The sequence below is a fragment of the Mobula hypostoma genome, chromosome X2 (genome assembly GCF_963921235.1).
Source record: "Mobula hypostoma chromosome X2, sMobHyp1.1, whole genome shotgun sequence".
NCBI lineage: Eukaryota > Metazoa > Chordata > Chondrichthyes > Myliobatiformes > Myliobatidae > Mobula > Mobula hypostoma.
Window position 1 is genome coordinate 35,252,373 of NC_086129.1, and position 14,003 is coordinate 35,266,375.

Consider the following 14,003-nt stretch of genomic DNA (forward strand, 5'->3'; position numbering starts at 1 on the left):
GACTCTCAGTGTCCCCGTAATCCCCAGTGTCCCCCGGGCTCTCTAGCCAGGCTATTATTACCCCTCTGGTTCAGATGCAACCCTTTTCTCTTCTACAAGTGAATTCTGCCCCAGAAGAGATTCCAGTAGTCTAAGAATCTGAATCCTTTCCTCATGCTTCATCTCTTCAGCCACACATTCATCTGCCCTCTCCTCCTATTCTTAACTTCACTAGCTCATGGCATTGGGAATAGTCCAAAGATTACAATCCTTGACATCCTGTTTTTTAACTTTCTGTATGCACTCTGCAGGATCTCAACTCCTTTTCTACCTATGTCATCAGTACCAATGTATTACCTTTGGGTGCTCACCCTGCCCCTTAAGAGTGTTCCACAACCACTTGAGGACATTCTTGATCCCAGCACCTGGGAGATGACACACCATCCTGGAGTCTTATGCACAGCCAAAGAATCTCCTATCTGTCCTCCTAACTGTCAAGTTTCCAACACTAGAGCACTCTTGGCTCCACACTTCCCTTCTATGCGTTAGAACCAGTTGATATGCCACAGACCTGGCTAATGCCCTTCTCTAGTTATTCCCCCAGCAGCATCCAAAATGATAACAGTTGTTGCTGAGGTAAATGGCTGTGGGGGAATCCTGCATTCCTCACCCATCTCCTCTCCCTTTCCTGATGGTCACCCAATTACCTGCTGCCTACGTTTTTAGGATTCTCCTTTACCATATCTTCCAATGATATCTCATGTCCCTTTATTCCCTCCCTATTTCCTCAACTGTACTCCCACATCATTTTTCATCCATTCACTGTTATCGAATCTATTTCCCCTGTCCTCTGTAATGTTTGTACTGTGTGACATTTTTATGAAGAATCTGGAAGTCAAGTGACTTCTGACTTCTGCACTGCAAAGACTGCAGAAATCTTTGTCTCAGCAACCATTCCAGCAATTCTCCTCCAAACCACAGATAAAACCAGTTTAGCTCTAGTACTTTATCATCCTCCTAGTAAATGTCCTGAACCTCGCTGATGAGGTTTTATTCCCAAGCATTCTTGCAGTATTTAGTCTTAAAATAAATTAATTTTCTAGAATTTCCTTTTAAAGCAGGGGTTCCCCACCTTTTTTATGTCATGGACCTGTACCATTAACCAAGGGGTCCACGGATCCCAGGTTGGGAACGCCTGTTTTAGAGATCTAGGTAGCTACATCTGTAGATCCTTTCCTTTTCCCTGCAAGGATTTTACCATTTGTTGGTGTATTTCTTTTCATCTTTTTCCTAGCACCTAAAAAATAATATAGTATTTCTGGATCAGTTCCACCTGAAACTTAGCTCAGCAGTCTTTCATCCTTCCATAATTTGCAATGCCTTATAACTTGTAATCACAATCCAACATCTAATATCTTTCCAAATGAGTTCCTGAATGATAGTTGGCACTCATTTGCCAACCTAATAGTACTCTTTGCTTTTGTTTATTCTTTCCTTTCTTATTCATCAGTATCTTATCAAATTATTCCACTTATTGTATTTAGGGGCAATCTGGCATTAAAGGTGTAGATTCTCCAATCTCTATCTCCAGTGTAAATCAGCTTTCAGGTTAACTTTGCCTTTGTGGTCAGACCTGTTCAAATTCATTTCAAGTGGTGCACTCAAACTAGAGATGTCACTAGTCTGGCTGGTAGAGGACCAGTGCTTTGCAGACTTTTTTGGAGCTTAGTGTATCTTTGTGTATATCCTGAACAAGAAAAAGTATTGTTTTGCTTAATGCTAATTCTTAGATTATCTGCTCTTGCACAGTAAAAGGATCTTGAAGTTAACTCAACTACTGAAGCAATCTACTAAATTTGAGGCTCACTTCTAAAAAGATTCAAGATTGTTTATCATGTGTACATCAAAACATACAGTGAAATGCATTTTTTGTGTTAACAACCGACAAACTCAAGGGTGTGCTGGGGCAGCCTGCAAGTATTGCCACACATTTTGGTGCCAACATTGCATGTCCACAACGCTCAGCAGAATAACACAACACAACAAGGATCAAAACAACAGCAAATCAAAATCAAGCCTGTTCTGTAAAGATAATTTTAATGAACTTGCCGCAGTCCAATCAATGGAAATGCCTCTGATTCAATTGCATTAACTTGACTGATTATATATACCCACAGATAGCATGACTCCAATGAACATCATTACCTTTTTGTGCTTCATGCCATAGATATTTAGGGGAGGTCATCATATAAGATGGTCATTCATCGGCACACAGGTGGGGGAGGCATAAGATAGTTAATTCACAAGCTTATTGCAATGATGAAAGCAGTTGAATTATTTATATTAGTGAATGGCTCAGTTATGAGGAGCCACAAGCAAAATTCCAAAAGCAGAAGTAAAAGGTAATAGCATTATAGGATGCTAACAAGTCTGGATTGCAAAATATCAGTACGAATGAGTTTGGCATACAATTGGTTCACTTTCTGAAGAGAAAAGGTTGAGACATGCAGTGTGTCAGTGGGCAACCTCTCTAAGAAAGTATTTATTCTTCTGAATAGCAATGTTCTGTTTTTGCCAAAAACTAATTATGCCCTGATTCCTGCTGAAAGAAAACTCATCATTTGCCTCCTGTGTTTTTTGTTTGCATGAAACATAAAGGGAAAAGGCCAAGATAATGCTGGAGCCTGGTTTTTTAGTCCTTAGTAATACATTTGTATTGTTTGTCAAGCTCTTATTCCACTGGTAAGGAAATCTCATTCTGTATTTCACACACTGCCTTATTAGTTAGATGCTATTGATCACTAAGCACACTACAAAATATAATTTAAACGTATTTCTTTTTAGGTTTTGATATTGATAGTCAGACTATTTGTTTATTCCCTGCTATGATCCACGGTTTCTTGTTGCTCAAGATCTAGATCATGTTTTATATGATTCAATTGTTATTTTAAACTCTAAAGTATTTTTATGTCCTCATTGAATCAGTCTCTCAAAGTGTACTTTCAGAATCTTTATGCGTGTGCAAGTGAAATCATTGCGCATATGGGGACTTTGGTGTAGAACGAGCAGGCTGGGAAAGTGGCTGTCAGCCAAGTGACAAAATGGATTTGATTAACAGAATTGGAAAGAATTCCTTGCTTAAGGTATCATTTCAGCTTCTGATTATCTCCATTTTAAGTTTGGAAGAATGCTCATATTGTCCAGGACTGCAAATGGTTCTAACTGGGAGCAACTCTGTTAGTGAAGTGCTTTTGGAGTGAAAGTGGAGCCGGTCAAGTTCAGATCTCCAGAGACACTTTCAGGTGCTGGAATGTCCCTTTCAAACAACAGCTTTCTGTTCCGCTTTGTATGAGCCCAACTCTCCCATGATCTGCTCATATTGCCTTATTTGTTGATAGGGACAGCTTCAAATTCTCCAGGGACAGTGTTTCATTCTCACACTCGCTCTTTATAACACACAGGAAATAATCAACTTTTAAGCTGTTATCTGGTCAATTACAAACTTATTACTAAAATGATATTCCTTTCATAATCAACAAATCAATTTGTTTTTGCATTGAACTACTCTTGTTCGATTTTTCTGAGGAATTGAGTCCTTTTCTAGCTGAGTTTAATAAGGCTCTCAAGAAGTCATTGGTATGATTGCTAGTGTAGGGCCTTTTGGGCTAATTCTCAACAGTGAAGAGCTCAGGTGCTGCACACAGTGCTGTTTTCTGAGGAACCTGTGCAGCCATTTTATACTGATTCTGAATTGTATAGAATCTGCTCCTTTTAAAATTCCATATTTCAATCTTAGTGTGAATTTATTCTTACCTGGATTTGCTTTACTTTTGTTCAGATTCCAAGGCATCGTCCCTTGTCCATCAAACCCTGCTGGAAGAGAGGAGATACTCTAACCCACTCAGTCGACATGTGTGAAAGGGTTCTTCTACCCTTTCCTTTCCATTCCTGCTGAAGGGTCTTGGCCAGAAAGGTTGACACTTTGTTCCTCTCCATAGACGCTGCCTGACCTGCTGAGTTTCTCCAGCATTTTGTGTGTGTTACAGTTGAATTGTGTGTCGTTGTAATATCATTATCATTTTACTCTTTTTTTTTCCTTATTTCTAAAATAAAATTGATTATCCACAATTTTAATGTTTCAGGCCAAGTGGCATCATTGTGTAGTGTCAAAGGACTTACTCCTAAAGTTAAAGCGACTTCCTAAAATTTGCATATTTAAAGCAAATGCATGTTTTCGATGAGATCAGATTAGTGCTGCCGTTCTTTTTAATTCTTTACATCCTTTGATGAAACCTGTTTTAAAATTGTATTTTAGTTTGAAGTCACCTTGTGATCCATGTTTATTTACCAACTCTTGTTACTGTATTTAGTTAGCATTCACAATTTTTACACTCTTGCCTAACTCACACTTCACTGCTATTATCATTCTATGTTCCTTTCAAGCATTATAGCTGGTACTTTCAAGTTTAGGTAACAGCAGGAAAGAATTGGTGTTCTTTACCATTCCTTGAAGGGCAAACTTTTCATTGTCCACCAATCCAGAATATCTGTTCTCCCACTCGAATGCTGCCTGTTGTTGTCAGAAAAACTTCAAGTTCCAGTTAAAAATCTGATATGTGGAGTTCAGTCGTGTACATAAGACTTCTCTTTATGCACTGCATCAGTAACTTCCAGAATAGTGGACATGTAATTTTGAAAAAAGAAATAGATTTGCAAGAAATCATATAAAAGCAAATTGCTGTGATGCTGAAGCACGAAATGGTAGAAGTCCACATTAGAACACAACGCATTGAAGAAAGCACTACATAGTTCAGCTTAAACCAAAAGAAGTTTGAATACCAAAAGAAGTTCCAAACTTTCAGTGACAGACTGAAGAACAAGATCCTGAGTATCAAGTTATCTGATTACTCTCAGCAATTGTATTATATCTGCATGGATATAATGTGACATTTATTTGCATTGATGAAATGATGTCTAGAAGAGATGAGTTCAAATTCTTGGGATAATGAGCTGATCTGAGGTTGGATGAGCATGTCATAAGTCCTGTGAGGGAGCTTTTAACTGATTTGCAAGCAGGTAAGACAGCAAAAGAAACGTGCAGCAAGTGAAAGGAAAAGCATTCAGGATAAAAAAAAAATTAGGATAATTAGCTGATTTCTGGTCTATTATTTGAATACATGTATTGATGACTTTCTATGGAGTGCAATATAATGTATAACCTTGTCTTTCATTTTACAAATACAGAACAGAATTGTAGACTTATATTGACTCCACAAAAAAGAACAAGATTTTGCTCATGTTTAATCTCCACATGAGCTATTCAACTCGTCCTGTTGTGTCCTTTTCTAAAAGCAGGAAGAAAAATGTAGAAGCTGGAAATCTGGGGGGATGGAGATAAAAATACAGAAAATATTGGAAATACTCAGCAGGTCAGGCAGCATTAGTGGTGAGGAAAACATGGTTAATGTTTTTGTCAATAGCCATTCATGAGAACCAGGAAAGGTTAACTTGGCTTGAGCCGTAAAGCAACACTTGTGATTGGGCTGTGTTAGCATAGAGATGAAGAGAAACTGAATGGTAGAAGTAGTGTTGATACCAGCACCAGCTGAATGAGTATGGTCAATTGAAGATCATCTGAAGGATCTGGAAATGATGACTGAGAACAGTAGAGAGCAAGGCAGTGTTCTGGAATTATGAGATATGAACTGGACACTGGACTAAGAAATTGCTTGTCAGCCAGCAACTGTGGAGAGAACAGTGTTAACATAGTCTGTACACTGAAAACAAAACTAGATTTGATCACTTTATAACCATTTAGCGTGCAAAGATTATCATGAGCTTCCAGCTACCATTTTCAGTTCTCTGCCCCTCTCTGATCTCTGCTTTTGGCCTCTTACATTGGGTACTGCTAGATCAGTATAAGGTCCATGAAGTGTCACACTTCACAACCTTCAGGATTTTAGCATTGAATTCAACCATTTTAAGATGAGCAGCCGTTGCAGCTTCTGCAAAATTAGCCAGTTTTGAGGAAAGGCCTTGAGCAGCCTTTAATATTACCTTAGTTTTCATCTCTCCTGGTTAGCACTAGTATTTGGGCTAGGTCTAACCATCTAATTATAATGGTTGTTCATTTATGTTCCAGATATCACGAACTGGTAACACAATATGGTGTATTGGAACCATTGGCTGTGGTTGACCTCCGACCCCAGAGTCGTGCTAAAGTAGAAGTTCACTTTGAGGGTAAAGTTGAAGTGATGAGCATTCGTCTCGATCAGACTGTGGCTGATCTGAAGAAACAACTTCGGAATGTCGTGCAATTGTCAACCAATAATATGCGCTTGTATTACATTGACCAAGACATGGTAAAAGCCTTTGGACCAGAAGAAATGAAATACAACACACGTGCCCTTCACTCATTTAGCATTCGAGATGGAGATGAGATTCATGTAGAACCAAAAACAAAATAGTCTTGTGAATTTACTCACAATCTTTACAATTTTTACACAAATATTTTGTTTGTTAATGAAAGTGTTGCTGGGTTACAGTATGTTTTCACAATTGTAACTGTAAAAGGGTTAGTGATCCATGTATAGGTACCGATTAATGCTGAAACTAGTTCACAATAAAGATCAAAGTTCCTGCCAGGGATGGAAGAAAGTTTCTGTGATGAACATAAGATAAATCTGTTTGAGGCAATCCAGTAATTACAGAGGCTGAGATTGCCACCAGTCTTCGGTCATTAGAGGCGTGGTGTAATGTGATTATTGAATACGATGGTGTAAAGTATCACTAATTACTGTGCACTGTATTACATGAGAGCAAATATTGAGTGAGGTAACACAAATCTGGAGTTAGAGCCTTTATGTAATTGTTTAATTACCAATCTTTTAAGGTTTTATGAACGTAAGTCACCAGTGTCAGGCAATACGATTTATTGTGAACAGCTCTGTGGAGAACAGAAAGCTGGGATTATGTTCAGAGTACAAACAGTTCTTGCTCATAGTTAGCACTGGATAATACCATGCCATCGTTTCAGTTCCATCACTCACCCTCTTGCCATCAAAAAGAGACTATATTATCCTTAAAACAGTTTTTTAAAACAATCCACAGCATGTACCAGGTTTCCCCCGCCGTCCGAAGATAGAACATTCCTATGAAACGGTTCGTAAGCCGGAATGTCGTAAAGCGAAGAAGCAATTACCATTTATTTATATGGGAAAATTTTGTGAGCGTTCGCAGACCCAAAAATAACCTACCAAATCATGCCAAATAACACACAAAACCTAAAATAACAGTAACATATAGTAAAAGCAGGAATGATATGATAAATACACAGCTTATATAAAGTTGAAATACTTTTCCACAATCATTGCCTGAACTGTTCTCCGTAGCGAAAATCTCACGCAAGCGCCATCAGCAAAAACACAGCGCAAGCGCTCTCCAGTAACCTTTAAGCTATGAAGCTGTCAAATCAGTAGAAATAATGTATGTACAGTGTAGTATCACTTACCGGAATCGGGAAGGCAGCGTCGAGCACACTGATGATGGTGTGTTAGACTTGTTGGAGTTTGGGTGGTGCAGTGGCCCCCACCCTCCAGGCTGCTGAGCGATACATTGCCGCGAAGCATGCAGTGGTACAGCGGTAGCCGGGACGCATCCAGCACATCTTTAAGAAAAAAGCCGAAATAAACAAGCTAATTAATTAGGTACTGCCCAACACGTAATTGTAGGCCCAGATCATTGCCGATTGCGTCGCCTCCGATCTGAGCTGACAATTACGTGTCGGGCTGCACCTAATTAATTAGCATGTTTATTTCGGCTTTTTTCTTGAAGATGTGCTGTGTGCCTCCTGGCTACTGCTGCATTCTCTGCAAATCGGTATCTGTCCGCGGCCTGGGTGTTGGGGTGGTGGGACACTGCGGTGTCATCTCATTGTCTGTTTCCATTACAGCAGGCAGCTCACCTTCTCCTATGACTGCCCGCCTCGATGTTGAAGGTCGAGGTTGGTCGTCTGATGTGGAAGGCTTGCTTGACTACTGAGCCTCGTGCATTTTTCTATCATACAGTTCTTTGTAAGCACTCAAACCATCTTGCAAATATCCCCTAAACCGACGTACCCTTTCAAAATTAAGGTCGTACTTTATCATTACTCATTTGGTTTGGATTGTTATCCTTTCCTCTTCCAACTGCATCAGCTCTTCATCTATCAGTTCTTGGTCATAGGATGACAAAACCTCTTCAACATCATCTTCGTCAGCTTCCACAAGCCAAACTCACTTAGTCCTTACTTCATTTACCATGATCAAATTGCTTAATTATGTCTACTTTTATGCTGTGTAATACCCTTAAGAGCTCTTTTAGGCTTTTCCGATACCTTAGAACTCATCTTGCAAACGGCTGCTCACAGGCACATGTTTAAGCAATGCCGTTCCGAATCCGGGGGGGAGCAGCTGCTCGGGGCGCGCGCTGCTTTTTTCGTAACAGTGAGGTTTCGTAAAGCGAACGTTCGAAAAGTGGGGGGACACCTGGTATTTCAGCAGCAACTTTCAAAGGGGAAATGGGTATATACTTAAAAAGGGGGGAAAAAAACAGGCCAGTGGAGAAAGGACAGAGAAGTGGAATGAATTGGATTGCTCTTCAAGGAGCTGGTCCAGTATGATAATTTTAAATGTCCTCCACAGTTTGTTAGTTTTAATATTGCAAAGACGGCATTATGATTTTTGAAGCAATGACAAATCATTTTAGCAGTATCCTTTTCTTAGCATTTACAATATCTGGTTCAGTCCTCTTTGAGGTGTTTGTATGTCATAGGCAATGAGCACTAAACTGCGTAGTCAGCACATTGAATATAATTCTACACTTTGAATGTTGTTGCACACTGGCTACAGACTCCATATGCACAATCACCGCTCTTTGACAGTCGTATATGTGAGTATGTGGCTTTTGCATTCCATTCAGTGAGCTGACTCTGCAGTCTACACACCCACATATATGAAATGGGTGTGAATGTATATTTATGACAATTACTAATGCGGGCAGAAATGTATCAAAATCTATGAAAGATGAGAATACCTTTGGTATTGTCTCATTGTTATTTACAACCAGGAGATGTTAAGTACTTGTAATATGTTTCGTGTTTCTTCACTACATTCTATGTTTGATTTTGTGCACGTTTAATGTATTGTTCACAGAACTAAATCATGTTGTTTTTTTAATCCTGTTGAGTTTAATGATTTTTGCTGTGCACCTGTAATCTAATTATCTGAGTGTAATTGCTGTGTGAACAATCCCTTCTCAGGGTTCATTTTCCTCTCCTGCTTTATAATGCATTGCTTGTCTCCTTTGAGAAGATATTAATGCATTGATACTTCCATGCAAGTATTTGACAAAAGTGTGCAATTTAATCTATTGTTTGCTGCACTGGAAAGAATTGATTTGTATTTTGGATTAAGGCTTATGTAGAGCCAACTCAAGATGTGGCCTAAGCAAGTGTTAACATAAAAAAGGACTTGTCTTCTAAGTAAGCAAGCTGAATATTGTTAGTATATAGCAATTTGCTGCATTCAAAGACTATCTGAGGTGTGTAATAACTAGTTGCCTGCAGTATGCAAGAAACTCGCCCCAAGTCTAGTTTCATACTGTTGTATCTGCATATATTGAATTATATCCGTACTTTACATTCTGTAGCTAAGATGATTTATTTGTTACTAATAATGTTATTAATAATGTGTGAAATTGGGCACTGAGTTTATTTGATTATGGCATTATTCTCTGAATGATTGCAATTATTTCATGTTACATATTATTTAATATGGGATGCTGATGGTGAATTGATCTGTAAACTCAGATTGCTTTTGTATGTAATTTCTAAATGTTGAGGATTTCTGCTGTGATGCAAGGGTAGTGATGGTGAGGAAAGTCTAAATCTCAATCTAAGAAATGTCCAACAAGTTGTAGATGTCAGTGACTGTCTCTAGTCAGTACTCATTCAGAGGCTGTAACTGACTTGTTCCCCCCACCCCCGCGCCACCATTATGGTATATTATTTCTTGGCAAAGCGAAGGAATCTACCTGGATTTTAAAGAGCAGTTTCCTGGAGATATATAGACGCATCACAGTTTTGCTACAGGAGATAAACCATGCAGAGTATGCACAGACACAATGTGAGACAGCCGCTCTGGCCTCTGCAAAAGTGGGGCTACTGAATGGCCTTACACCATCTGTCCAGATAAAGCTTAATGATCTGTGTGGCTGGCTGAATGATAATGTAGCTGTCAGCCATCTTCTCAAGAGCAAGTAAAAATGGGCTATAAGTGTCAGCCTTGGAAACAATACAAACAGCTAGTGAATGGATTTTTAAAATGATGGATAAAGGTGTGTCCATCCTCATTGTTCTTATTGCCATACTATGAAAGGAAATTAATTTCAAGACGAGAATATAAAAGCAAGGATGGAATGTTGAGGCTTTATAAGGCATTGGTCGGACTGCACGGAGTATTGTGAGCAGTTTTGGGCCCCTTATCTAAGAAAAGATGTGCTGCATCGGAGAGGGTCCAGAGGAGGTTCACAAGAATGATTCCCAGAATGAATGGCTTAATGTATGAGGTGCACTTGATGGCTCTGGGCCTGTACTCACTGGTGTTTAGAAGATTGATCAGGGGATCTCATTGAAACCTATCAAATATTAAAAGGCCTGAATTACAGTAGATAATAGAGAAGATGGTTCCTATAGTGGTGGTGGGGGGGGGGCCGTATAGGATTAGATAGAACAGCCTCAGAATAAAAGGACATCCATTTAGAACAGAGATGAGGAGGGAATTTCTTCAGCCAGAGAGTGGTAAATCTATCTGTGGTATTTATTACCACAGACAGCTGTGGAGGCCAAGCAACTGAGTGTATTTAAGCAGAGGTTGATAAGTTCTTGATTCGTCAAGGCATCAAAGATTAGGGGGAAGAAGGCAGGAGAATGTGGTTGAGAGGGACAATAAATCAGCCATAGTGGAATAGCACAGCAGGTTTGATGGGCTGAGTGCCCTAATTCTGCTCCTATGTCTTATGGTAATTATGAGGGCTGAACCATTTTTCGTATTACTGTTAAAAAAATAATAATTTGATCATTTTAAAATTAGGTCCCACTTAGATGGTACTCTTTCAAAGTTGGGTTCCCTGATTTTGAGGGGTTAGTAACAGCCATACCACATGCGCCTTTTAGTAATGTATTTATTGCTCTGCCTCTTTAAGATGCCTTTATTGCTACTTTCTTGCTGCCCCTTTTCAGTGATCCCAGTATTTTATGTTACCATCTGATCTCATATTGGAAACTGCATGTTGATCAATCATGTTGGTTTATTCTGTATATGATATATTAATCTAAAGCTTCCCCTTAATGAATCAAACTCTGCATTACTGAGTCAACCTCAACTGTACTGCATGTAAATTTTTATTTTAGTAAAGCAGTTAGCATAAAATTATTATTGACTGAAAAAATATAGGGAATATTTTAAGTACTGTAAAGCTTAATGAATTATCATGGCCAATAAAATGCTCAGTTTCAATACCAAAAATTGTAAGTGATCACTTCTACCTTAGTTTTGTGATTATGTACACCGGTTATCTCAGTGTAGATCCAGTAATTACATTTCTACTGCTGATGCAGAAAATATAGCACATTCACTCATATAGACCTCTATTCAAAATTACTCCTTGCTGAATTAATTAGAACCTGCCAGATTATTTCCAGGCATACAATCTCCGAACATAATTTCATTCTCCATTGGAGGCACAGGAACTGGGTGAAGAATTATACCAGTCATGCATTTTTTGTTATTTTAATTGATTTTGTTCTTTCCAGTCACCATTCAAAGTCAGAGAAAATAGAATTTCAGATAAAAAGAGCACTTACCACAGCAAGTGGCCGCCTCACTATGGCAGAAGTAGAGAAGAGCTTTTCACTTAGATTCTGGGTAAGAAATACAAGATCGTCATTAAGCTATGATAAGGAATTCGCGGACAACATGTTCAAACCGTGGAATGTGCAAGACTAGATGAAACAATTGAGAATACCTTGGGTCGTGAATGCCCTTTGCAACTCCTGCCGTTCACAGTCTTATGGTCCATTTTGTTGCCATCTCTTGCTGTAGCTGAGTAGAAATCACGGAGGCCATAACGAAGAATATGAGTAGGGGGCTGACGGCTGGTCTGGGTGAGGATGCAGGGAGATCGGGGATGTGGATTTGGTTGAACGGATGGTGACTGGGAACTTTGGCATGACTGGACAGGTAAAGGCTACGCCACCGGATGGAATTCAATTTCAATCCATTTTCTGCTATAATCTAAAAAAAGCCTTTAAACCTCAAAGTTTTTGGCATAGCTTCAACAGCTACGTTGCGGCGGATAATAATCTTTGGGGGTTCGAGGAATAGGGATAAGAGGAGGCTTGTATCAAACAGGAAGGCTGATATAAGCCAATTGGGGTGAATAACTTGTGTTGGTGCGGACCAAAGAGAAAGAAAGAGTAAGCAAGACTGTGTGGATTAAACACAGACCAAGATGGGAGTGCATATTATATTTTGTGAACACAGATTTTCTTCTGACCACAGTATGATGTTTGTCAATACTTTTTGCCTTTACCTTCTGATAAGTTATCGGAATGGTCACATTCATTTTCACAGTTTGTCACTGTTGAATTCGAACCACGTCCATCTGAAGTATCAGGGTAGAACCGCAACCGTCAATAAAGTTTGAATTTGCGAGTTTTTGTTTTCTTTAATACAAACAGCAACAAATCACATTTCACCGGTAAGTCGTCCTTTGCAATGGTGCAATCGTGGAGAAGAAATTTCATGATTGAAAAATGGGAAGTTTGTCTCCTTTTGACATTGAGGTGATCGTCCATGAAGTGTGGATACACGCTCTCCATTTAAAATTGGGTTCCTCACGCCGCTTCCCTAATTGGTGCTCTGCCGACTGGACGTCTTTAACGGGTGTACGTTTAGATACTTACTTTAAGTCCAGTATTGAAAAAAAAATGAGAAAATGCAATTAAATCCAAAGAACTGCAATAATCTGAACTATATCTTTGTTCAAACACGACACGAAGTCAACGTGCAAATCCGCCGATCGTCTCTAGTCAATCAGCAATTTATTCATTGCAATGAGTTTATGGGTGATTCATAGTTCTTGGTCTAAATGAAGGTAACCCAATGAGAGGGGTTTGCTTAACCAGACATACCAGTTTTAAGAAATGATTGGCTTTGGATGGCATCCGTTAGTCTTGTGAGACCATGGATCTGCGCCTGGCAAGTCTTGCTTCAGTCTCTCCAGGGCGCAGGCCTGGGCAAAATTGTACGGAGGACCGGCAGTTGCCCATGCAGCAAGTCTCCCCTCTCCACAACACTGATGTTGTCCAAGGGCCGATACAGCTTAGCACCAGTGTCGTCGCAGGAGTTGCCAGAACGAGGTTGAAAGCAACGTCGGACTGCCTTAGGGACTCCAGCTCCGGATTTGTCCTCAGGGTTTACTCCCGAAGCCTTTCCCATCAGTGGGCATGGCCGCAAGGCAGCTGAGATTTGAAATCAGTTTTCCTTCTCTTAGATGGACTGCCTTCCCAGGCTGACGAGCTCCGTCTACCCGAAGCACTTGTTTTAAGGCGCCAGGACCCGCCTTCGCCTCTTCTCCTGTCAGTAGAAACAGTTCCGCCGGGCTTAGAGGCTAAGCCACACGAGAAGGCCAGGAGTTGGACTTGGTCATCAGAGGCTATTTGAGGCGCATGTCGTGAGGAGCACTTTTAGGTACTGGGAGCTTGTCCCCACTACCACTCCTCGACTTGACAGCCTTGGCTTTAGCAGTATAATAACGGGAATAGAATGAGAGTTCATGCAAAGATTGGGGTTAGAGTGAGCAGAGACCCCGTGTACGTGGTTGCTGCAGGGACAACTGGCTGATTAAAAGGGATCGAATTTAGTGCTGAAACCAAAATAATTACACAGAGCCCTTTGGGACAAGAGGCAGAACAACTTTCTACC

General features: G+C 39.9%; 1 protein-coding gene across 3 annotated transcripts in view; it reads left to right on the forward strand.

The window, feature by feature from the left end:
- The window catches only part of LOC134340910 (tubulin-specific chaperone cofactor E-like protein), a 51,628-nt gene extending 43,964 nt beyond the window's left edge, over window positions 1–7,664 (forward strand). For 2 of the 3 annotated variants that reach the window (XM_063038498.1, XM_063038499.1), the window contains one exon: window positions 6,122–7,664. In XM_063038498.1, coding sequence (XP_062894568.1) covers window positions 6,122–6,446 — 325 coding nt within the window. In that variant the 3' untranslated portion in view covers window positions 6,447–7,664. Of the gene's footprint in view, window positions 1–3,817; window positions 3,953–6,121 lie in introns of all 3 variants that reach the window. The other variant, XR_010016662.1, reaches the window with a different exon arrangement.
- Window positions 7,665–14,003: the final 6,339 nt, after the last annotated feature.